The sequence below is a fragment of the Arachis hypogaea genome, chromosome 20 (assembly GCF_003086295.3).
Source record: "Arachis hypogaea cultivar Tifrunner chromosome 20, arahy.Tifrunner.gnm2.J5K5, whole genome shotgun sequence".
In the NCBI taxonomy this organism is placed as follows: domain Eukaryota; kingdom Viridiplantae; phylum Streptophyta; class Magnoliopsida; order Fabales; family Fabaceae; genus Arachis; species Arachis hypogaea.
In genome coordinates this window covers 4,446,775-4,472,297 of record NC_092055.1, presented here as the reverse complement: position 1 = coordinate 4,472,297, position 25,523 = coordinate 4,446,775, and the positions used below count along the sequence as shown (strand labels likewise).

Here is a 25,523-nt window from a genome sequence, read left to right as displayed (position 1 = left end):
AGAGGAAGAGGAAGAAGAAGAAGACGAAGAAGAAGAAGAGAAGAAGAAGAAGAAGAAGAAGAAGAAGACGAAGAGAAACCGTTTGAGTGGGGCGCGTGTAGTTACGCTCCATTCAAAATGAGTTAATGCGCGTGTTAATGAAGTTTGGGCTGATAACTTGTAAAACTTGTACGGCCTTTTTACTTGTATGTGTAGCAGGCCCCTAAATATATTTCCCTAAGTGTGTCTATTTCCATTACATATATACACACTTTATATTCATAATTAATTGTCGTTTTGACAAAATTTAATATATAATTTAAACTAATATTGCCATGCATAAATTAGAGTTGAGTACCTCAATTGATATATATTGGTATCACCTGCCAACATGCGCGTAGGTTAACTGGCTGAAGCCTGAAGCTGAAGGAGACTAATGTTAGATTCTTATTAGTTTAATCCAACACTGAAAAATTATTGCCTTTGCTAGAATTGTATAAGTAGACGCCTGTTTTTTTTTAGAAAGAATTTGGTATGTCAATTGTATTAATGAATAAATATAATATAATATTATTCTCTCTATCAAACAAAAAATCTAATAATTTTTACTAAAATACGTCAAATTATTAATATAGTAAAATGTAAAGGAGGAGGGAGTAATATGTAATTATGTATGTAACTATGTATAGTTGAGTGCAAGGTAGAGAAAATCGAGATTTTACGTGAAATTGAAAAAATAAATAAAAAACGTAAAACGTAAAATTTTAACAAAATTTAAATCGTAAAATCGTCAGACTTAGTACAAATTTCGTAAAATCGATAAACTCATTTAAAATCGTAATATCGGAAGATTTTAAGAGTTAAATCGAGATTCTAGCTACTATGGTTGAGTGGGTTACACAGCTTAGAGTGCGCGTAGGGATGGATTAGAATATGGCATATGCAGAATGAAGAAGAGTGGGAAAAGACTTTAAGGTCCCTCAGCAAATAGAAAACCAAAGTAACCAAAGTCTCACCTCCATCTCTTACTAAAGTCCCCTCCACTTCCCTCTCTCTCTCTCTCTCTTCCGTTGTTATTATTTTCTCTCTCTAGAAATCAGTGTGTGTGAGAGAAAGAGAGAAAGAGAGAGAGAGAGAGTCACCAATGGAGTCCACCATGTCCCCAAGGTACCAAGACATCAACCACAAAGCACCATTTACAACCGCCGCAAGCAGCAGCAGCTGCAGCAGCAATGGGCTACTACTGTCACCTCAGGCTCAAAAGCCCATCACGAGATCCGAACCCGCAAACCCGTACCCGACAACATTCGTTCAGGCAGACACGTCTTCCTTCAAGCAGGTGGTCCAAATGCTGACGGGCTCATCAGAGACAGCCAAGCAGGCTTCGAAGCCCGCAAGCCCGCACCACCACAACCACAGCATCCCGCCCATAAAGCCCAACGCTAACAAGAAGCAACAGCAGCAGTCAGGCTTCAAGCTCTACGAGCGAAGGAACTCCCTAAAGAACCTCAACATCAACCCTTTGATGCCCGTTTTCTCACCAATCGGGTCGGGTTTCTCGCCCCGAAAACCCGAGATCCTTTCACCTAGCATCCTCGATTTTCCCGCTCTTGTTCTGAGCCCCGTGACCCCACTGATACCCGACCCGTTCGACCGATCCGGTCCCTCTCAACAACAAACCGGGTTCAGCAGCTCCCCCGGTTTGGATTCGGAGGCTGAAGACAAAGCCATAAAGGAGAAAGGGTTCTTCCTGCACCCTTCGCCTGCTTCCACTCCTCGGGATTCTGAACCTCGCTTGCTCCCTCTCTTCCCCACAACTTCTCCTAGAGCTTCTCCTTCAGGTTCTTCTTCTGCTTCTGCTTCTGCTGCTGCATCTTGAGTTATATTCTTCTTCTTTTGTTAATTTAATTTCAATTTGGATTTTGTGGAAGATTCTTATATGTAATATTGGCATTCATGATAATGATGACGAGGAGAAATAGCGATGAATTTGTAACGGGTTTATGGAGAGAGAATGGAAGAATCTTGCTTCAATTGTATGTAGAATCGTGTTGTGTTTCCTCTTTTTTTTTTTTTTTTTTTGGGAATTTAATTTTATTACTACTTCGGTTCTCTGTGTTTTTCTCTAGTAGTTTGAGCTTATAGATTAGAAAAGCTTCAAGTAATTTGAGAATGTGAATCTGAATTTTACTACTTTTGACGGCTTAGATTTGGTCAATTATGTGGGGGTATTTGGATGAAACGGGAATTGAATTTTTTTTTTAAATTATTCAGATGATTTTATCGTCAAAATGATGTAGTGTCAGAAAGGCAGCATTGAATGCCGAAATTGAATTATGTGATCCCAATTGAGTTGCTTGGGGCTGAGGGCATTCATGGTTGATTGGTTGGTGTGGCACTATAATATTACATTACAGTAATAAGGTGTTAGGAACTGAGAAGAAACCTGGCATGTGAAAGGAACCCCCTCAAAATAAAATAAAATAAATAAAAGAAGGAAAGAGTGTTGGGGTTTGAGGATCAAATTGCAAAAGCAGCTTTGGGGCTAGCTGTCAAACAAAGAGTAGAAGAATGGGCAAGGAATCTTGACCCTTTTTGTTGGCTTTCTGTGTCAGGGAAGGATGCCATTGATGATCCATGTGTTTATGACCTCGTGTATTAATTCTAAGCATTAACCATCCATTTTTATTTTAAAAAAAAAAAAACTACTTTGTGCTTTTTGTCCCAAACAACCACATGCATTGATCTAAGCTTGTCTGCAAAATGGATTTATGGTGGGATAAAAAGAGAGTCCACCCTTGTTGAGTAATTGCTGTTAACTATTAAGTTTGATTCTTAACTTGTTAGGTGGTAGGCCAATTCTTGTTAATGAAAACTTTAGATTATGTAATGTGATAGTTCATCTGCTCTGCACATGTACTTTGAAAAAAAATTGCTGCAGTAATGTGATAAGGAGAAGTCAGACTAAGCTTGTTGATGTTTAGATGAGAGCCATTCATGGTGTGAACAAGAAAATCACAATCCATATCCATTAAAGTATAAGTATTTTTTTCTTTTTCTTTTCTTATTTCTGTTTTGTTTTGTTCTTTTCCTCCTTATGGTAGGGACCCTTGGTTTCTTTTGAGTCAGGGTCTTGAATATAAAGCTTTGAACAGCCGTAAAAAGCAATCATGCAAAGGTAGTCCTTCTTTCTTCAATTCAATTATAAAAGGGATTTGCTAACTAGTACATTCAAAAAATAGTTTTTTTTTTTTAAATAAACAAGTAAAATTTTTTTAAGCCTTTATTCTATTGAATGCATTAACATCTTTAATATTTTTTTTCCTGTATTTTTAAAAAAGTATTTGATAGGATATTTTTTTTTTCTTTTTGACTGAAGGGAGACCAAAACTGTAGTGAATGGGGGACATGAGAAAATGAAGGGAAGAGGGGGAAGTGGGACTTGTGATGATGAAAGGTAAAGAAAAGATGGGGAGGGAAGAAAGCAAAGGAAGGAATGGGTTTTGTTTTGTGTGTTGGATGATTGTTTGTTCCTTTGTTTGTTTGTGTGGTGTTACATTATTTTTGTGGACTTTGCAACTCATGGTTGGTGGTGCATTTATTGGTAATTTGAAACTTGACATGTGCACTGCTATGAAAATCCCCTGTTGCCTTTGCTGACCCATTTTCATTTATCAATGTCACCTTCTATTATTTTCCTTCGCTTTCATGTTTTCTGAAAATTATAAAACATTTCACATGTGGCATCTTTTGATTTGATGTCCTATCCATTCAAGTCTTTGTGATGAGGAAACTTCAACCATGACATCTTTGACCATGTCTTCGCTACCTTCAACTTGGTAGAACCCACACCGCTTCCACAAACTTAGCCTTATATTTATTTATTTTATTCACATAATTTAGATTAATTCACTTTCTCATTTTTATATATCAATCAAGTCAATTAATCATTTCAAGTGGAAAAAGGGGGTTAGGAGATACTTTTACTTTTTTAAGTAATACTCGACAAAACGTTAAAATTGTACGTATAGAGCACATAATTTCCGGGGCTTTAAGCTTAGATTAGTTGGGTTCCAATAAATTTTAGTTATTCATTATTTAGAACAAAAAAAAAAAGAACGAGTCAACCAAGTTGGATTGATCCATTGATTATTTTACTAGTTTACTTAAACAAGTGTCGAGAGTTCGAATTTTATTTTGTGCATGCAGTAACTCATTGGCTAGCGACAGATTAGTCTTTAGAAGGGTGGAAACTCAGGTGCAGTCGACATCACGTGAAGTTGATACCTGAACGGTTCTCAAGTATCAACTTCACCTGAGTTTTTACCGTTTAGAAGATACCGTAGAAAAAAAAAACATATTAGGGGGTGAAAAACATATTTAGCAAATCACCTTGATTCAACCAAAATCACAAAATCAAGCGTACGTGTGGTTTTGTAATTTGGTTTATGTCAATCTCTAAGCTCCTCCACTATCAATAAATTAAACTTGGTATTATGGCTAACATGACGTTGAATAACGCAATTAAAAGTAGCATTATTAGTTGAAGGTTAACCAGTTGGATGGTCTATTAAACAAATATATATATATATATATATATATATATATATATATATATATATATATATATATTAACGTAATAGACTAATAGTGGAACTTTCAACACCGCACGAGGAGCAAAATTGTCACCCATGCTTTGGATATGATTAACACTAGCATAAACCTGATTATGCACACCAATAACATTCTAAATATTCCTGTTTGGTATTACCAAACTTTCTACTTTAATGCATGAAAGACACACAAACATGGTTCGCTTAATAGAAAAAGAGCGAGGGAAAATGTATGTCTATACATATTGGGGAAGAAATTAAAGAAAGAATAGTTAGTTGCACGTGAAGGTTCATGTAACACTTAAATCACTTAATAAATATTTTATTTATATATATATTTCCTTTGCATTTGATAATAATGATAATAACAAAATACAATAAAAAAAAGAAGAGAAAGAGGCACATACATGTTACATTAACACAGAGAAATAAAACAGGATCACCATATATATGTAAATTGTGTCTGAATGCATGGGAGAAAATCTAGTAATTAATATTGTAACGTTATGCAAAGGATCATCCAAATTTGTATAGTTTTGAATTGAATCAATCCATGGTTCTTTGGCATTTTGTGATGCGACTGCAACCGCGACGGTAGGGGTTGGCCCTTTGTCTCTTATTGCAATCATAGTAAGAACGTCCACGTTGACCGCATGGGATTTGGTTAGCCCTAAGAGCAGAATAGCTTATGTACCGTGCCTGTGCCAGTGTCCGACGAGTTGTCTCCGAGTTCATCAAGAACTCGTTGTCATCAACGAGCAGATCATAGTCCCCAGGGGAAGTAAGCCTTGAGAATTCGTGGATTTTCGTTGCCTCGGCCACCATGGCGAATGCTAAGGTGGCCAGGACGAAGATAACAAGCAATGCCTTTGACTCCATTTTGATTCAAATGGGGCAAGGTTTTTCGTTTGGTTCTGGGTTGGAATGCAACAAGAAAAAAAATTAGGAAAAAAAGCCTTTTAAAATGCTTCTTTTTTTAATATTATTATTATTCTTGCCCAACTTGGTTGGGTTGGAGAAAGGGTGGATATAGGTGAAAAAATGAGGGATGAGAATTGGTTTATGTTTTGGATAGAAAAGAAAGGAGAGTTTAGAAATAGAATTTGTGTGGTGTATTTGCTAAATTAGCTGATGTAATCATTTTTGTGTAAAGGTTTTTGAGATAAAATGAGTGGCATGCATGAATTTGATCAAAATTGAAGGTTGCTTTGTTTCTTCTAACAATCTTAACGGATTTTGCAACTGTTACTAAATTTGGTATTGCCTCCAAAGCTCCCGAGCTGCTATATTTGTGCGAAACTCTTAATATATCAATTTTTGTTTCTAATTACTCTTTTAAGTTATACTTCTCATTCTAATTTTTTTTTTTATTTCTGATTCTAATTTGATTGCACCAATATAGGTCCTCACTAACTTTTAATATCTTTTCAATGTTCTTACTTCTTACGGAGTCCATGTGGTTGTGGTCAATTGGGCTTTCTTCCATGGGCCTATTGATTTTCCAGCATGGCTGCTATATATTCTCGTGGCCTTGTGTCCTTGTCCAAATTAAAATCTTACACAGTGTGCCGGAAAAAATTACCCACGGAAGACAGAGGCTTACGTGGGTAAATTATATGAATAAATAGATTAAAAATTAATATTATATACATATCTTAAACTGAATTGTGTTATATAGCTGTTTTATTGATAACTCTATATAAATGGAATCAATTAAATTTGATTTACATTAAATACATATAAATTAAATCTGTATAAATAGTAAATCGAATCACAATATATATATATATTTAGTGTAAATCAAATTTAATTAATTCGATTTATATAGAGTTACAAACAAAATAGGTATGTAACTCACAATTCAATTTAAAACATCTATATAATACTGATTTTCAATTTATTTATCTATGTAATTTATCCGGTATATGTTGTTTAATTAGAAAAATAAAATATAAAGACCTGCTACACATACAAGTCTTTTTGGCTTACAAGCTATACAAGTTGCTTAAAATCCAAGAAAAAATACGTGCACCACTCTTTTAGAATCAAGCGTCCAACGCACGCACCTTAATCACCCTTCCACAACATGTTCACTCTTCCTCTTCTTCCTCAATCAAAACGCAAACCGTCAAGATTCAAGCGACATTCGAAACAAACTACGATTCTGCAGAAACGTTCCAACTCCTCGCGAAGAGTAGAAGAAATCAAGAAGAAAATATACAAATTTTCATAAAAAATCACTAGAAAAACGAAAAAACATTATTCAAGGTACTGTTTTACTGTTCTTCTAGGTTTTTTTCTAGATTGTCTCTGCCATGTGCCTCATCCTTAACCAGCAAAACAGTAAAAGATTTCAAGAAGAAATATACTATCTCCTCCTGTTTTTGGTGTATTTCTGTAACCATTTGGGTGTATTTCTGTAATCCTTTCTGTAACCGTTTGGGTATATTTCTGTAATTGTTTGGGTATATTTCTGTAATCGGTGTATTTCTGAAGTTCTATTATCTTCAAAATGATTTCAAAGCTTGATTTCAGAAATCATGAAAATCGAAAAAAAAATAAAGCAAAAAGAGAACGAACGAAGGAGATCCAACAAATTTGGCAAGAAACTTTAAAAAAAAAACGAAATCTTTTGAAAAATAGAAGTTATATATTTGCGCGTTAATTGATTTAAATAGATTTAAAAGCCTGTTAAAGAGGCACGTAACATAAGCAGCGCGTTTAGTGGGTTTCGTTATCTTCAGACTTGTAAAGCTTGTAAACGCAAAACACTTGTACGTAGAAATTTTTTCTAAAATATATATCTATATGAAGAATGCTAAGGGGCCAGTAACTTTTGTGATTTGTAGCCATCAAATAGCCATCAATGATGGTTTTAATGGTGTGAGATTTCATCCAATGTCTTACTTTTCTTTGCTGATTACATGCTGACCAGAATTTAACAAAATTGCTGTCTCCTAAACTTTTTCTATCTGTAATCAAACGACCATAGTTTTTTACGGCACCAAAAAAAAAAACCATATTTTTCAGAGACTTGTTATTTGTACATACTTATTCAGACATATTAATGGTATTTAGTGTTCGCACCCCGATATAATGACGTGATTTCAAAGTTTTCAAGATAATAAAGGCAGTAAAGTTATTAAAAAACTATTCTATCAAGAAAATGAATTAAGTTCTATAGATTATGTCAATTGTTGGATCCGTCAAAGTATTTATAAGCAAGTGAAGGATCAGTCATCGTATTCAATAATAAATATTCTTATAGTAATAGTAAATAAAACTAAAATCTCAGAAATAACCCGAATTGATGTATTTATAAAGGGGTTAAGGAAATCTTTGCAGCATATTTTTTGGGCAAATTTGCCTCTTGAAGTTCTGAAATAACAACGCTTTTATTCAACTCTTTATCTGTTTCCCCTTTTTCCTGTTCTCTTATGTTGCTTTAGTTAGCTATAATGAAACCTAGGATTCCCCAACAGTAGAGGAAAATTAAACCTTACTAAATGTGAAGGATGCAAAGGTCAAAAGTATATATTTCATTATAGGCATCTAAGCTTAGCTTAGCATATTAGCATTTCTTTCTTCCACTGAGATGACCAATAACGAAACCAAAGCCGCTCGTAAATATTTAATGCTAAGAAGACCCCCCAAAAAAATTATAATTAATAAATATTAAATGAGATAAATTTTAATTATTTTTAACTAATTCTTTTATTATTATACATTTTTGTTTATTTAACGCTCCGATACGGCTAACGAAGAATTAGTTGAGTCTCCAGTTTCATCAACTTGGGACTCAAAATGTCAACTTTGGCGACTGCATGTTGTAGTGCGTGTGGAAAACATATATCATTATTGTTAGGTGATTGTTTTGGTGTCTAAAAGTATTTGTCTAACTTATCAAAAAGAATTAAAAATTAATATTTTTTTTTTTTTTTTTTGCTGCTTGGAGGGGGTTGGTTTTAGCTTGGGATTGCGGTTTGAGGGATATTATATGTGAAACAGATTGCCTTGACATTCTGCCCATCATGCATGAGCTTACAAGTGGGTATCCATCTGAAGTAACAGATTTGGTTCACAAGATTCAGGAGCTTTTATCTCGTCCTTGGCTTGTTCACGTTGAATGGGTGTCCCGAGAAGCAAATAGAGCTGCGGATTGGATGGCTAAATATGGTGCCAAGAGTAACTCTAATCATGTTATTTGGTCTGAGCCTAGTGTTGATCTCCAACGAATCATCCGCTCGGATTTAGAATAGTTTTTGCTTTGTTTCTTTCCTTGTTTAGTCACCAAAAAAAAAAAATTAATATTTAATTTTAAAGGTATAAAAATAAATAATTATTAAATATTTAAAAGTTACTACAACAAATAAATTAGACACCAAATTATAGACACCATTTGTACATCTTTGTGGAATTTAATTTCAGCTAATAGTCAAGTTTAATCATATTAAATATACAATGTCAACAAAGTGATGGCTTAGGTTATTTTAGATCACATCATCATGCTTCTGATTAAGGCTAACCTTCTAAAATTTAAGTGCTTCCTCCTCCTCCTCATTATTATTATTATTATTATTATTATTATTATTATTATTATTATTATTATTATTATTATTATTATTATTATTATATCCATCATTTTCAGTGCAATTATTAAATGGGTAGACTCCAAATGAGATATCATCAAATTTATCCAGGTGTTACATCCATAATTAAACATTTGTATAACAATATATCCACGCAAAATTAAATCACAACTACAATCACATTTAAAAGTTTTGTTTTTCAGGAATTTTTTATATAGAAAAGTGTTAAGGAGTTAGCAGAATTTGTAATGTTTAGTTATCGGTTAACTATCATCAATATTTTTAATAATGTGAGATAATATCTATTAGTATAAAATTAATTATTTTTTTTATGATTAAATGCTAATCAAATTTCAATAAAAATACTGGCCCTAAACTTTCTCTTTTACATATATACCAATAATAATCACACTCCTAAATTAGTTTATTTTTTATCTAATTTTTTTATGCAACAAAATTTCAAACTCAACCTTTCAGTTATCCTCTGTTATCACCATGGATATGTTTGATTATGAGGTAACTGTTTGTATAAGTTTAATGTGGAAATTGCATTTATACTTACATTGAATAAAACAAAATTTATCCATGTCATAAGCAATTTCATTCGCAAATTTTCTGCATTTTGTCGTGCTTCTTGAGAAGAAATCATTGGCTCCATAATCAACAGTAACTGTAGGATGGAGATGAGACAAGTGGGTCCCACATTAGCATGTTACATGAATAATGAAAAAATGAATTTTGGCATGAAAATGGATATGATTTATATGGTGTCTTATTATATATGACTCAAATTAATTTATAATCTCTCGTGTCTCTACTCTCTATTCATCTTAACGGAACTCATGTGACTTCAAATTTGGGATATTATCTTTATCTCTAAATAATACAAAATTGGTGAGATAATCTAATTATTATCCCATGATGATGATGGTTGTCTTGTGGGACCCCCTTAATTTCCATAATTCATGTACTAAGTACTAACTAATACTCATAATCGTTGTTTAATTTATGGTTTGCTTTCCGTATTACTTTGAAAAAGCTTGCTCCTATACACAGCGTGCAAGCTTTAACTTCACCAAAAGTGTTTATTCTAAAAACGATGGAAAATAAATAAATAAATAAATAGCACTTTTGTGATATTATTGTAAAGGAAAAGAATCTCACAAAAACATATAACGGCTGATTTTTTTTTATATGAAAAAATATTGGTATTTTTTTTTTAAATGGAATTATTTGGTGTAATTACAGACGGGTAAATTTTGTAGAAGAGAAGTCAAAACGTGTTGCAACACGTGGAAGGCGTATTGAACATAGCATCCTGGCCAACACGTGGAGAACGTGCTGGACACGTGACAACATATTAGTCAACACATGAGGACGTGTTGCAACATGTGGGGAGCGTGTTGAATGATTTCCACAATACTGTGATACACTTCAAATATCAATATTCAACCAAAATACAATCTCTATTTATTTTCATATTAAAAATAATTTTTAACATATAATTATATATATTAATAAATAGAATGAATGTACATGCTCCTTTTTTATCTTTTTTTATAATACTATGATGGTAGGATTAGATATTTAATTTTTCATTAGCAAATACTCCTTTGGCATGAGCGCTAATAAACATTCAATACCGTGAAAAATCATGCAAATGTGGTCATTAATTAACATATAATATAGTAGTAAAATAATTGAAAATGATTTGTGAGCAATGACTCAGCTAATGAGAAAAAGACATTTTTCAGATTTTCAAAATTGAAGCATTATTTGGAAATTGGATGAGAACATAACATGACATCCCAACCAACACTTTCATTTTCAGCAGCCACTCCACCATGCACACATGTATGGTCATATGTAATATATATTTGTGTCAATGTGGCAATAAACTAGATGCTATCAAATTATATTATAATAACAAAAGGCCTAGACTCTTGTTTAATGTAATAAATTGTAGATCAATATATCTATCTCTGTAAATATATAAATTACGAAAGTTAAACCAAATATTTTCAAGGATATGAAAAAAGCCGCTATAATTAGAAAATTAATTAATAGGTGCAATAATTCTACATACTCACTGTGTATTTTTTGGGGTCAAGCTAAGGGAATCTTCTTTGGGGTCCCATAAAGAAGAAGAAAGAAAAAGGATATGGAAGTAAATGCATCTATGATGTGGCATGTTTTAGTTAAATTTGACACTTATAAGATATAGTTATGGAACTAACTATCAATTTTAGATAATTAATTGACCCACTATAATATTTCTAACGAGTAACCACCACTTTCTAAGCTAAAAATATCTTAGTTTTTGCCCATATTACAATATTTTTAATAATATAATACGGTATATTATTAGTAATGGTATTTGTTAAGAGAGTACTAGATGATGGTACATAAGAAATCAGAGGATAAGTTGAAGGAAGTGGCACGGAGATAGTCGTTGTCTTGATTTACAAGTGATCTTGCTGAATATATTTATTAGGCAGAGAAATGGATGATGATAAGGCACTTATATTTATTATAATTATAACAATAATGCTAAGAACCTAAAAACCAGCCAAATGTCTTTAGATGAATCGGAAACTTCTATGTGGATGGTGTTTATACTAGGTATTATGATGTTTTTTTTTTCTTTGTAAATTGGATGGTTCTGAATCTATTTTTTTATTTATCATGTTTTAGGCATTTGAAGAGAGAATGAGAGTGAAGAGACGGAAACTAATTAATCAGTTTCCATGATTCACGTGATACTGAATGTATTTCCTCCTAATTTGAATATGGTGAAACATTTAATAACCAATATTTTAAATTATAAATAAATAAAATTAATTACTATATTATAATTAATTAAGTTATTTCATTTTTGCTTGATTTAGAATTGGCTCCATATACTTTTCCTAATTATAATAACTTGTTTTTGATGGAATATTATTAAATGGTGACAAGGTAAAGAAAGAAAGACATTCAATAAGAAAAGCCAAAAGAAAAAAAGAAGGGGGTTAACACTTAACAGTTGTAAGTAGTTTTGTCTTGAATTTCATTTTGAGTGTCATCTCATCATAATTCATAATCCCACCTTTTCCTTTGTCTGTTTCACAACTGAAACACACACTGATTCTTCTTGTTTCTTCTCTTCTTCTCTTTCAACACACTGGTATCTCTATCTCTAACTGCACTTTGAATTCTGCACTCAAGCTTCATATCTTCTTCATTATTAGGTAACTTTCTTTTTCCTCTGCTGAATTATTTTGAGTATGCTTCTCTGTCTTGACTCTTGACCTTAAAGGGTAATCAAATATCTTTCCTTTTTGTGTTGTGTTTTACTTCCTGGTGTTGGTGATGGTGGAAATTTAAGAAATTAAGCTCTGATATAAGTCTAGTAATGAAACTTGCAACTAGCTTCCAAACTTTGCTTATTCTATTTTGAGTGTAAACCTGGTATGATATTATTCTAAGACTATTTTTTATTCTGTTTTATTTTATTTTCACAAACATAACTTGTGTGCTTGCTTGCATCCTGCCTTGAATGAATTCATCTTTTGCTTATCCACCATGGTCAACTGATTGTTCAATTGTTTGGTTAGATCTCAGATTTTGCTTGTGTTGACACTGTTTTCCCTGAAATGTTAGGGTACTGGTATCATGAGCTTAATTAATTGTCTTATTTTTCTCTCTTTTGCATTTTGGCCATTGAAAATTGAAATGTTATCATTGGAGTTGATCAGGATTGTGCCTAACTGATGCATTACCTTTGAAAGAAGCTCTTCAGTTTCAAGCATGACACCTAATTTACATCTTCAACCTGTAGATCATAAAGAAGAAAAGGTTCTCCTTGAGGTGGATTTTCTAAAACTACCATTCCTTGTTGTTAGGCTTTATTTTTAAGGAAACTATTTACTTCATTTACTTAGCTTTCAACTTTGTGGCATGTTCAGATGGGGAATTCTGAAAAGCAGCTATGGACATTGATTCATTCTAAAGGCCTATTAAATGCCGAGGCTCAAGACTTGTACCGCAAGGTCCGGTCTAGTTATGAGAGAATACTCTTGAACAATCACACACAGTCAGAACTTCAAGATCTTGAATACTGTTTGTGGAAGCTCCACTATAAACACATTGATGAATTTCGCAAAATACAAAAGAAAGGTTCCGGTAATGCTGCCGGAAAAAAATCAGGCACATCACCAGATGCTGCTGCAGAGAATCATTTGCAGTCATTTAAGTCATTTCTGTCAGAAGCTATTGAGTTTTACCAAACTCTGATTGTGAAACTCAGAAAACACTATGCAGTGCCAGAAGAGGCTTTGTTTTACAAGAAGGGTTGGACCTCTACTTCTGTTGAACCAGATGTCATGCTGAAATGTCAATATTTATGTCATCGTTGCTTGGTTTGTATGGGTGACCTCTCAAGGTATAAACAACAATGTGAAAACCCTGATAGTCAAAATCATAACTGGTCAGTTGCTGCCACTCACTATTTGGTAGCAACAAGGATTTGGCCAGATAGTGGTAACCCCCAAAATCAGGTAAAGATATGTTTTAAGAATTTAATGCACAAAGAAAAACATTTTTTACTCAAATTTGTTCCTAAGACAGTAACCTTGTTCATTTGCAGTTGGCTGTACTGGCAACATATATTGGTGATGAATTTCTTGCCATGTATCATAGTATAAGAAGTTTAGCTGTTAAAGAACCATTTCCTGATGCTTGGAACAATCTTATCTTGCTATTTGAAAAGGTAATATGATACTCAGTATCTTGAATATACATTTTCTTTTTCCCTATCCATATGCTCCATGCTGCTTCTAAGCTTCTTATGTTGCCATGTTCTCAAGTGTCACTTATGATCTTGCAGAACAGGTCATCACATCTGCAATATACATCAAGTGAAGTCTGCTTTGAATTTTTAAGACCATTAGGGAGAATCAGTGAAGAGACGAAAGAACAATACAAAGGCGATAGCCCGAATTACAGTAAATTTGAAGGCGAAAGTAATCACTTTGCAGATACAAAGTTATGGTCTCTTATGGTCAGGACCATAAGTTTCCTCTTCATAACATCAAGGTATGTCTTGGAATCAGTTTATTTTGCTCTAGAATTTTCTAGGCATTTTGTTCTGTTTAGGTGCTATGTATGTTTTAATGTCTGTGCATGTGTTAGACAGAAGCAATTCTTCAATAAATGGACATTGAATTACATATTATGCAAGAATTGGACATGCCATGCTGAATTGTTAGACAGAAGCAATTCTTCAATAATGCTTTGTACTTATTTCCATATTCTTCTACATGCCTTCTAATCCAACTTTTCTTGTCTCCTGAATCAGTTTGGAGGAGTTCCCTATTGCATTAGCATCTACTGTTGTTGAGTTGGATAAACTGATGGAGCTAGAAGATATTGAACTGAAGAACATGTTGGAGTCGTATCGTCAAATGGATTTAGCCAGAAGAGGTCCGTTCCGTGCCTTGCAAGTAGTTTCTATGCTCATCTTTTCCCTGAAGAATCTACTTGATAAGCTTGAAAAGAATGAATCAGAAGACAAAGATGATAAGCATTTGATGCAGCTGGCTTTAGCCGCTGCATTCAGCTTCATGGGACGTTTTACTGAAAGATGCTTAAAGGCTAGTTCTTTAAATCACTGCCCCTTGTTGCCATCTGTTCTTGTTTTTGTGGAGTGGTGTTCAAGCACGCTTGATTCGGCTGAAGCATGTGCTACGGATCAGACAAGTAAAAGAGCTATTTCATATTTTTTTCATGTGTTTGTCCAACTTCTGAATCAACTAAATGTGAATAGAAAGAAAACCAAGAAGCTTCTTGATAATACCCCTCTATGGGAGGATTATGAGTTAAGGGGCTTTGTACCTGTTTCCCCTTCACATTTCTCATTAGATTTCAGTGGTAACTGGGAACACATTGACAATTTTGAAAGTGGAATTGAATTGCGCACTGAGCGCATCAGAGTAGCAGGAATGAAGATTGCAAGAAGATCAAATAATTTGCAGAAGTGGATAACATGTGATGAAGCAGGAAACAAGTTTTATGTGGCTAGTTCAGATGAAGTTCACAGCAAGAAAGGAACAGAAAAGGTGGAGACCGGCAGCAATGGTACAAGTGCAAAACATCTTAATCAGCAAATCAACAAAGACGCCGCGGCTGAACAAGGCAAACTTATAGCAAAGGATAGTTTAAGTAGCTCTGGTAGCAATGGAAAATCCTCTGCAGTGGAAGAAGAGGAGGTTATTCTCTTTAGGCCTCTCACAAGGTACAACTCAGCACCATCATACCCTTCTATCTCAACTGATGAGCAGACATCACCAAAAGACAAGGATGAACAAAACACCTCCTCTGATGATTGTTTGCGCCGTGCTACTTCTCTGCTTATGGCACAAAACCCAGCTCAAAATGATCCATGGGAATTCCATGCTACCCTTTCAAACTTCAGGAGTGACAAATCATTCAAGCAGCAAGAACCTTCAACAAAGGAATCAAATACATATACTTCTTCTGAAGCTCCAATATCAGCCGGCCCTCCTTCGCTCAGCGCTTGGGTCCTCGATAGAGGAAGCTTCAGCATCAACAGAAATAATGGAACAAATTGTCTTGCACAACACAGGTTGCAACCCATTGATGAAATAGCCACTTCATCCTTGGCTAGTCTTTCCATCAATAACAAAACAGAGAACCCTGTTACCATTTTGGCCAATGAATCTTCAAATTTCCATCCCTCTTCTGCCACATATTCTGTTCCAAATCCAATGCCTTCTGCTCCATTGTTGCCTGATAATGCTGCTTGGTTCACCAATCTACAATCTGGTTCTCAAGTATATCCAAGCAACCAATCACCACCACCACCACCCAGTGCCTATCAAGATTGGAGTTCTGCTTATGGACCACCAGGATATGATCCTAGATTTCCAGCTTTTACCAATGGATACACGCCACCCGGAAGAATGACTTCCTCCGAATGGCTTCGTTGGTACCGAGAGAGTTACAAGCCTGAGAAGGCCAACAATTATGTGCAGCCTACTCATATGAATACTGCTGGTCCTGGAAATCATGGAAACTTGCTCTATCATGAGAATTACAGGTTTAATCAGTTTGATAGATGGGGTAATCCTATTCCTTTGCCTTCTAACCAGTACACAAACATGGAACCGCCGGGGCCACCACCGTTGCAGCCAGGTTTTCTCACTTCTGCTTATGGTGCAAGTGAACAGAAGGCAAGTCTCTTCAACAATTTTCAAAGGCCAAGCCCTTATGGTTGTGGTGCTGTGACAGACATGAGAAATGAGCCTGTGTCTCTGCTAGAGTACCTGAAGGAGAAGGAGTTGAGACTCCAGAGAGATCCTAACCTCGGAGGACCTACTTTCATGGGAAATCAGAACTCTTTCATCTGAGCAAAACAAAAACATATGTTTCACCGTTTTTCACAACTTGTATCTTACACTTTAGTTGAGCACATTAGATTGTATATAGATATAGATGTTTCGGTCATTTCCCTCAGTGAGGAATCCCGGTGAAAGTGGATGAAATATCATTCAAAGCATTTTATGATGTTGGAAATCCAGAGTGATTCATAATCATATATGTTCATAGCTGCACACTATTGTAGAACATGCATGTAAAGTGTGTTATGTAAGAATTCAAGCTGCATCATGCGGAGAAGGAGGTTGTTTGGGTGAGTTTTTAAGAAAATATCTTTTTTCGAGTAATTTTATGCTTGGTATTTCATGTAAAAAGATCTTTTTATTTATCAATTATGTTTAGATATAACAATATAAAAGTACTTTTTTGTTTATTTATTATATGAAAAACATCTTTTTTTTAAGAGAAAAAGATTTTTTTAAAAAAATGTAAATTATAGCTTTTCAAAATTTTTTTTTAGTGTTTTTATTTTTATTATTAGAAATTTGTCAAACACACTAAAAAATAAAAAAAAATTTTGTCATTAAAATTTTTTTTTATCAAAATAATAACACCCAAACAAACACAAAATCCTCCCTCAAGAATCGAATTTGAGAACTTGGTGAATATAAATAAAATTTAATGTTGGAATTGATTTATCTAACAAAATAAAAAATAAAGAACTAATTTAATTATTAAAATTTATTGTCAATTAAAGTCTTAGACTAGAATTGGTTTGGGATATTTTTTTAACCATATTAAATATGCACCAAAATTAATTACTAAAATTAGTTTATAATAAAAAATTTATACTAAAATATAAAATACACATTAAAAATAAACTAAATTACACGTATATTTATACATTTATACGGCATATAAACAAAATAGTAACTGATTTTGGTGCAATTTATTTTTTTTTCCAAAAGAGGGCTTTTAACGGGGCAAGGCTGGTCCAATTCAACAGCGCCGAAGTCCAAGTCCCCTCTTTCTTCTTCTCCTTGTCATTCTTCAATTGTGAATGCAAATTTTGGAGCGTTTATGCGCTTTTGTTGGAAGATGGAATCAACCACTGAAACTAGCGGAGGTGTATCATCAACCCAAGCAGTTCTGCTCGGAGCTTTAGCTCCTGGTGTGAATGTCCGTACACACTCTGATTCACCTCTTTCTTCATTTTGAATCTGTTCTGTGTTTTTTATTTTTCCTTTTTTCCCATTTCAGGGTCCTACTTGGATTACCTTAAAGTTGACTTTTTTGATGATGGGTATGTGTCTTGCTGTTATGTTGGGATTAGCATTCTCTTCCAGTGATTCACCCTTGCTGCTTCATGTTACTTTCCTTGTTCTTATTTGTGTTACCCTCTTCTTGCTCCTTAGCTGGTACTCTTTCTAATTCCTCATCTTAAAACCCCCTAACTTGTTCATTATTAGATTTTGCTTTTGATGTATCTGCTATCCATTTCATATTGAAAATTATGCTTCTTTGTTTTTAAATGCCTCATGTTAGGTTACTTACTTCTCCTTTTGCATACCTGAATAATTTTGTGGCCATAGTTATCAAACTGGAGTTTACTATGAGAGCTTACGAGTTTATGTGCCCAAATCAATTTTACTGAGTTAAGGTTTATTATTTGAGTTTATCCTAACTCCCACCAGTTTAGGTGAACTCTCAAATTTGTTAATCTTGTTTCTGGTAGTTTCACCTGGGGCTTGAAAAGATCCATCATTTGTGCCTATTTTAGATGCAGTTCAAAATTCAAACATTATGGTCATATATATTTGTCCAAAAACTCTGGTCTGCTGGCTGCTGAATTAATATAGCACAGAAAGATTTCCATTTGTTTTTAACAGTTTGGACTGGATATAAAGTATGTACCTGAATTTTTTGTTTTTCAATACCTATTTGCAACCTAAACTCGTGGAGCTTACATGAGTTTACATGAACTTAAATCACAAAGCTCAACTGATAAACTCAATTGGGGACCTATATTGATTTCTTTACCTTATAGCTAACATTTCTCCAGCAAATTGTACTGAAGTTAACATAGTTATGCATATGTACATGACTATTAATCTTATTTTGGTTCATGTCTATGGTTGCAACATCTTAACAAAAAAATAATGACAAACTTGCATACTAATGTTCAATTGCATGCTCTGATCTTGTTCGTCATTTACGTGTCGCACTATGCCAAAGACCACAGAATTTGGATACTGGCTAACAATTGTAGGCATAACTATCACGAACTGATGATGCCATCATGGCTGGAGCCTGGAGCTCACATTAATAGAAATAGTATATTGTAGTCTGCCATGCCATTTATTTGAAGTTTCGAATCTTGCGTTAACATACTATCTATGAGACTGATGTTCTTATGTAAGTGCATTAGGTCGTAAAGATAATCGTGTGTCTTGCATGTGAACTGCATTTTCGCTGTAGGTTTCTTGCACAAACTGGCCTAGTGACAGTTGAACATCAAATGCGCGAGATGGGGTTAGTGCAAAATGATCATTCAGAGACAACTAGAAAGAACCAATAACTAATTTACAGAAGTTGGGAAGGTTCTGTGGATTCTTCTTTCATCATGGAAATGCTTGATAGAATAGTTTTGGATGAATTCAATGGACAGCACCCTAAATCTTACAAAAGATTTTGCCCGGAATATAGAGGCTGAAGATGTAGCTTGTGTTAATGACTCTTGGCTTCCTAATCCTTATGTTTCTCATTCTTTGGTTTAATGCAACAAAAACATGAACAGCAAGGGAAGTGCAACAAGAACTTCATAGCTCATAGCCTATATAATGTTGTAGCCTTGTTGTGTAAATTAATTAATTAATTTATTTATATAATAATATTTTTGTGTGTGTTATTGATGCTGGCTACTTACATGTTCAGTTTTATGAATAGACATTTTGTTCATGCTGACGCCATAGAAGAATTTTGGCTTTTATGGTTCAAGAAGATTTTGATGCTATGTTATACACGTGCCTGGGTTTTTAAATCAGTTAATGCTGTAAAGAGAATTGAAAGTAGTCTGGTACCTAAGGATTTAGAGGATGATTTAAGATATAAGCCGTGGAAAATTGCCTCTTAGTTTCTTCAGTTCATTAGAAATAACCTCAATTTCTTTAAGAAATAGGAGACTGTTAAGCGAAATTTAATAATGATAGAAGCAGGCAAACATATGTGGCAATCATTAGTGGGTTCAATTTCAACTATTATTTTTAGTGTTTGTTTAGGCGCCATTAAATTAATAAAAATTATTTTTTTATTTTTTAGTGTATTTAACAAATTTCTAATAGTAAAAGTAAAAGTACTAAAAAAATTTAAAAATATATTTTTTTTTGAAAAATTATAATTTATATCTTTTTTTATTAAAAATAAGATGTTTTTCACATAATAAATAAATGACAATTTACACATAAAATGATTGAAGAAAACCTTTACGCAAATACAACATTGGCAATTTTCAGATGCAAATTGAGGATGAACGGTGGTTGTACCGGCTCGACGGCGTTGCTCATGTAGCCGGAACCATCGATGAAGAGGTAAGTGTCTGTATTTCCAAACACTATCTTAATAAATGTATATTTTATTCAATATTAAGGAAGTAATTCATTAATTAGATAGATAGAGACTTAGTTTAGGTTTTGGTTTGAAAATGAAAATTTGAAATTTAAACTTTGACATTTAACATTTAATAATCAAGGTAGAGAGGTAAATTAGTAATTTCAAAACTCAAGTAGCTTAAGACAAGAAACATAAGCTATAGTTTGGTGATGTTATTGTTAGAAATTAAGTCGGTGTTCTTTATTTCTGAAAATGCAGCCAACCCGATGTGTGTATAGCGTCCGTAGGCAACAGAATATGCCGTTACATGATAGGATCATACCTTACTTAGAGAAGGCTGTGTTGTACCACCTGGCTAGGCTGAACGCGCATTGGTTCTGGTTGGATGAACCTCTGGTCAGCGCATTTATCGAGAGGTGGCGGCCTGAGACCCACACTTTCCATATGCCATTCGGAGAGTGTACTATCACGCTCCAAGACGTGGCATACCAGCTCGAGCTGCCCGTGGATGGCTAGGCTATTTCCGGGTGCATGACAGACTTCCACATGCACATCGAGGGGGCCATACCGGCATGGGAGTGGTTCGAGGACTTATTTGGTGAGCTTCTGCCACCGGATAAGAGAAAGTTATACACAGTCCACTTCACATGGTTTCATGAGCGGTTCAGGGTGTTACCAGCGGATGCTTCGGAGGAGACCGTGCGCATATATGCACGCGCGTATATTACGATGCTTCTGCCGACACAGCTGTTCATGGACAAGAGTCTAATCGGGTCCACCTTCATTGGTTGCCTTTTGTGGCGAGACTTGACGACATGGGCAGCTATAGCTGGGGCGCCGCTGCATTGGCGTGGCTGTACCGATGCATGTGCAGGGTGGCGAACAGAAACGTCACCAACTTGGCTGGACCCCTACAGTTGCTACAGTCATGGATCTTTTGGCGGTTCCCCACGCTGAAGCCGCCGGGTTTTAATGCTTTCTCTTTTTTATTGGCATCCAGGTATAGTTTAATTCATTCTTTCTTTCAAGTTCATTACGTTCTATATATGAAATTACATACTTACGTGCTATTCCTGCAACTTAGATGGGCCACATATTTGCCCACTTCTGATGGAAAGGAACGGCGGATTATACAGTATCGTCTGGCATTGGATTGACTGACTCATCGAGATGTAAGTATTTTGTTTTTGTTTGTCGTTCTTTTAATTATTTTTTTCACACTTATATGTATACATTGGTACAATGCTGACCTTGCCTCCTGTCTATCAGATTGTGTGGGAACCTTATGGTTCGCTGGACGTACTGGCAGTCATCCACCGGAGATACTGACTGAGGAGCACAGCCGGTTATGGCGGGCTGTCACCATCCTGATATACTTTGCAGTGATTGAGTGGCATCAGGTAGACAGGGTCTTCCCACAGCTAGGGGGCGTACAGCATTTGCCTGAGCCAGCGCTCAACATAGAGTATCTTCATAGTAAGGACGGCAGGGGTGGAGATAGATGGTTCCCCACTTACTATAGGACATGGCATCAGCATTGGGACGAGCGAGTTCGTTCTGTGTTGAGTGTCCAGAGAGTTCCTGATCCTGGTCCATCTGCTGAGTACCTGGATTGGTGGCACCGTGTTGCACATAGGATTCTGTCACCAGGGATTGCTTTCGCCGACCCCAGACCGACCCAGGTTCCGAACGATGCTATACTTAAAGGGTCATCGCAGGCGCCGACTAGAGTTCCAGCGTCTAATATGTCGGATAACAGACGTGTGGAGAGGAGACGACGTATCGGTACACGTGCCACTGATCGCGAGTGGCGCTGGCTAGACGACATGATGCAGGAGGAGCAGGTTGGTGGTGATGACGGAGGCCAGGCAGATCATCGCCTTCGTCGATCTTCTGCTAGACGACGGGCTGCTCGTGGTGGAGGAGCACCTCCCGTCCACCATGATGACGAGGCAGGATCGTCCCGTCGGCACCCTACAGACACTCATGTTGGTGGCCCCGCGGAGGCTAGTATGGGTGGTACACCTTTTACCCACGTATCTAGCTCTCAGGTACTACATGGGTCTAGCACACAACTGTTAGCCGATCTTGCTACCACTTCTTTCACTATAGATTTGGACGATCAGTTGGGTGGACCCCAGTTCTATGCGGATTTTGTTGAGATCATACGGGGTGACGACGCTCATCAGTACCAGAGCTCGATTCCAGGCGGCCCTTTAGACCCTACGGAGTATAGGCCACAGCCAGCGGATGTGCCGTCCCAGGTTCCTGAGACCCAGCTCCTAGTCGACTTGAATGAGCCCGCAGGCAGCCTGTACGACACTTGGTTCGGCATGGGGGGGGACACCACCATCTGCATTTGGAGTTGGGGCACAGGAGGCTCCACCGGGAGATCGGCGAGCGACTAGGGTTAAGCATCCGACTCGATGTGGCACAGGCTCGCACCTATTTGGTCCATTCAGAGGCGACCATGATGTTGACGGTGACCAGCAGTAGCGTCCGATTCTCTTATTTTCGACAGTTATCTTTGTATGAATTATGACTTATTTATTTTTTGTTAGGGTTAACGACTTGTGACAGTTATATCTGTATTATTTATGTAGTTATACCTGTATTATTTTTGTACGACTTACTGTGAATGACGATTATATTTTGTATCAATTCGTGCATTTTGCATCATAGGTTTTAAACCCTAACATATAAACACCACTATACTCATAATCTGTTACAGGGTGTAGCGGTTTATGAGTAACGCAGCTCTCAACGTAATCCGCGATAGCCTGTAGCAGATTACGTGCAATTGAGTTCCGCTACAGGGTGTAGCGGATTATATACAGTTGCGTTTGTTGCATTTGCGTCTGAAAATTGCCAATGTTGTATTTGCGTAAAGGTTTTCTTCAATCATTTTATATGTGTAAATTGCCCATAAATAAACAAAAAAATACTTTTATCTTATTTTATTAAAATATAATTGATAAAAAAAGATATTTTTATATGAGATATTCAAATATAAAATCACTTTTATTTTTATAAAAAATCTTTTCTAAAAATGACATCCAAACATAAAATTATGAGTTTGTTTGGGCGTCATTCTCAAAAAAGATCTTTTTTAAATTATATTTTTTTAAAAGATCTTTTACAAAAGTAAAAGTGATTTTATATTTAGATATCTTATATAAAAAGATCTTTTTATCTATTAATTATATTTGAATAAAATAAGATAAAAATAATTTTTTGTTTATTTATTATGTGAAAAATATTTTTTTAATTAAAAAAATTCTTTTAAAAAAAGATGTAAATTGTAACTTTTTAAAAATTTTTTTAATATTTTTACTTTTATTATTAAAATTTGTCAAATATATTAATAAATAAAAAAAATATATTTTTTCATTAAAAAAAATCTTTTTTATCTATTTAATAGTGCCAAACAAGCACTACGCTCATCGCCCTTCATGCAATATGTGTATCTCTTCCTAAATAGTTTCGGTATGAATTTCTCTAAATTTTTTATTTTATTTTTCTCTTTCTTTTCTTTTAAATCAAACTAAATACAAAAATATTATGTATATATAAAAATTAACTACTAATATATTTATGTATAAAATAAATATATATTATATATTTTAATATATATTTTATACTAATAATTAATTTTAATAATTGATTTTAGTATATATATATATATAATTAAAAAAAGGCAAGTTATTGTATTAAACCAAAAGCATTTTAATATTACGCGGATCCTCCAAAATTCAAATGACTATTTGAATATCCCAACTTTCATCTTTATATATATCGAATTTAATAGATTTGATTTAGCCAAATATATACTAAATCGAAGTGAATGGATTCGAATTGCATGCATTTGAACGTCACGTATAAATCGAACCTAGTAAAATCGATTTAAGATCCATGCTAAATCGATACAAATGGATTCGATTTATTCTTATACGTAGTTTTTTACCTAAATCGAAGCCATTAAGGTCGATTTAGTATTCATGGCACCATTTGTATAAATCAAATGCATTTAATTCGATTTACACACTTCTGACGTTTATAAATACGAGCTCAATGTGAATTTTTCACCAAAGTGAGATTCACAATGGTTAGTGATGAGAATTTTGTAGCTCTTGTGTACAATAGAGGGTCAATTAAGAAAAAAACGCGATCAGATATTAAGTTTACTAATAAGGACCCACTGAGTGTTTTTCTCAAACCTTCGACGAGTTTTACTGAGTTTAAGAATACTATGCTCCAGAAGCTAGGTCTGCTCGGCGTTAAACGGGTGGAGAAGTTGTTCTATAGGATCCCGATATCCGTGTTACACGATGATGTTAAGTATGATTCATTTGTTATTAGTAGTGATGAGGATTTGTAAGTTCTGCACCATTGTCGTCGCCAGTTTTCCGAGGTGAGGACTCTAGAACTGTTGGCGAAGCTTGTGGATGTCATATCTAGTTCTGGAGGTTCGAATTGGAATCCTCAATCCTTAAGACATCTAGCCTGCTCTAATTCCATGCCTATTGGTGCCTCGTCGGTTGCGCCGATCGTTGCACCCGAGGCAGTTGTAGTTGCTTCTCCTTCCTTTGCATTTAATCTGAACCGCAGTGGTGATGCCGGAGTTAGTGAGACTGGACCGTCGGGGGAGGTAGCATTTGCGACGCCAGGTTCTTCTGCAGTGGTCCCGGTCTTCGGAGATGTTGGAGTACCTGATGGGGTAGAGGATGCACTGCATGATGACGGTGATGTGGAGCCCGCCATAATAGCGAACGATAGTGATGATGACACACCACGGCTGAATCCAGTTGTGGGTGGGGGAGCATCTAGTTCGGGTACTAATCAGTACCCCCATACTTCTCAGCTTTGGACTTGGATGCCATGGCTTCTCAGGGGGATCCAGGAATACCTGTTGACTTCGGGGCTAGAGAGACACAAAATACAGGAGTTGTATCTGAATTTCAAGTTGGTCAACAGTTCTAAGATAAAGAAGAAGTCGTGTTAAGCGTGAAAACTTATAGCATTTGCCGTGGAATTGAGTACAAGGTATTAGAATCTGATCATCGCAAGTACTATGGCAAGTGCAAAGAGTTCGGCAGCGGGTGCACATGGCTCATTCGAGTTAGCCTCCGTCAGCGCAGAGGTATTTGGGAGGTAAAACGATACAATATTCCTCACACTTGTCTAGCCACATCGATATCTAGTGATCACAGGAAGCTTGATTATCATATCATATCGGCCTTCATACTGCCCATGATTCAAGGTACTGCAGAATGCCACGGAGGCACACTTCGGGTTCAGATCGACTTACAGGAGGGTTTGGATGGCTAAACAGAAAGCCGTGACCTAGATTTATGGA

At 35.3% G+C, this 25,523-nt stretch overlaps 4 protein-coding genes across 8 annotated transcripts; 3 read left to right on the top strand and 1 right to left on the bottom strand.

Annotated features, from left to right (window-relative positions):
- The first annotated feature begins 657 nt into the window (after positions 1-657).
- On the top strand, positions 658-3,672 carry LOC112783132 (VQ motif-containing protein 4). Of its 3 annotated transcripts, none has more exons than XR_003193300.3 (3): positions 658-1,820; positions 3,084-3,157; positions 3,359-3,672. XR_003193300.3 is itself a non-coding variant. In XM_025825914.3 (2 exons), exons 1-2 carry the CDS (start codon positions 1,124-1,126, stop codon positions 3,373-3,375), a joined length of 714 nt encoding a protein of 237 aa, XP_025681699.1. In that variant the 5' UTR covers positions 658-1,123; the 3' UTR covers positions 3,376-3,672. The 3 variants fall into 3 exon arrangements, 1 of the variants encoding a protein (XP_025681699.1); XR_011879113.1 differs by having other exon boundaries at positions 2,921-3,157; XM_025825914.3 differs by lacking the exon at positions 3,084-3,157.
- A 1,466-nt stretch (positions 3,673-5,138) lies between these two features.
- LOC112785308 (protein RALF-like 19) lies at positions 5,139-5,471 on the bottom strand. The gene has a single exon (XM_025828768.1). The coding sequence runs from the start codon at positions 5,469-5,471 to the stop codon at positions 5,139-5,141; it is 333 nt and encodes a 110-aa protein (XP_025684553.1).
- Positions 5,472-12,153: 6,682 nt separating this feature from the next.
- On the top strand, positions 12,154-16,905 carry LOC112782257 (nonsense-mediated mRNA decay factor SMG7-like). Of its 2 annotated transcripts, none has more exons than XM_025824599.2 (6): positions 12,154-12,411; positions 12,919-13,030; positions 13,129-13,719; positions 13,809-13,931; positions 14,049-14,257; positions 14,520-16,905. In XM_025824599.2, the coding sequence occupies exons 2-6, from the start codon at positions 12,971-12,973 to the stop codon at positions 16,588-16,590; spliced, it is 3,054 nt and encodes a 1,017-aa protein (XP_025680384.1). In that variant the 5' UTR covers positions 12,154-12,411; positions 12,919-12,970; the 3' UTR covers positions 16,591-16,905. The 2 variants fall into 2 exon arrangements, with proteins under 2 accessions (XP_025680384.1, XP_025680385.1); XM_025824600.3 differs by having other exon boundaries at positions 12,166-12,411; positions 12,911-13,030.
- A 592-nt stretch (positions 16,906-17,497) lies between these two features.
- LOC112782258 (uncharacterized) lies at positions 17,498-22,771 on the top strand. 2 transcript variants are annotated; one of them, XM_072229280.1, is made up of 6 exons: positions 17,516-17,737; positions 17,819-17,861; positions 19,037-20,145; positions 20,426-21,167; positions 21,252-21,339; positions 21,437-22,771. In XM_072229280.1, the coding sequence occupies exon 6, from the start codon at positions 21,913-21,915 to the stop codon at positions 22,573-22,575; it is 663 nt and encodes a 220-aa protein (XP_072085381.1). In that variant the 5' UTR covers positions 17,516-17,737; positions 17,819-17,861; positions 19,037-20,145; positions 20,426-21,167; positions 21,252-21,339; positions 21,437-21,912; the 3' UTR covers positions 22,576-22,771. The 2 variants fall into 2 exon arrangements, with proteins under 2 accessions (XP_025680387.1, XP_072085381.1); XM_025824602.3 differs by lacking the exons at positions 20,426-21,167; positions 21,252-21,339; positions 21,437-22,771 and having other exon boundaries at positions 17,498-17,737; positions 17,819-17,976; positions 19,037-19,466.
- Positions 22,772-25,523: the final 2,752 nt, after the last annotated feature.

Bases quoted from the DNA above. Each gene is read 5' to 3' on its own strand.
- LOC112782257 (XM_025824599.2), top strand. From the start codon at position 12,971: ATGACACCTAATTTACATCTTCAACCTGTAGATCATAAAGAAGAAAAG. The intron at 13,720-13,808 runs GTAAAGATATGT...GTTCATTTGCAG, and splicing joins GTGGTAACCCCCAAAATCAG to TTGGCTGTACTGGCAACATA. The intron at 14,258-14,519 runs GTATGTCTTGGA...CTCCTGAATCAG, and splicing joins TTCCTCTTCATAACATCAAG to TTTGGAGGAGTTCCCTATTG.
- LOC112783132 (XM_025825914.3), top strand. From the start codon at position 1,124: ATGGAGTCCACCATGTCCCCAAGGTACCAAGACATCAACCACAAAGCA.
- LOC112782258 (XM_072229280.1), top strand. From the start codon at position 21,913: ATGTCGGATAACAGACGTGTGGAGAGGAGACGACGTATCGGTACACGT.
- LOC112785308 (XM_025828768.1), bottom strand. From the start codon at position 5,471: ATGGAGTCAAAGGCATTGCTTGTTATCTTCGTCCTGGCCACCTTAGCA.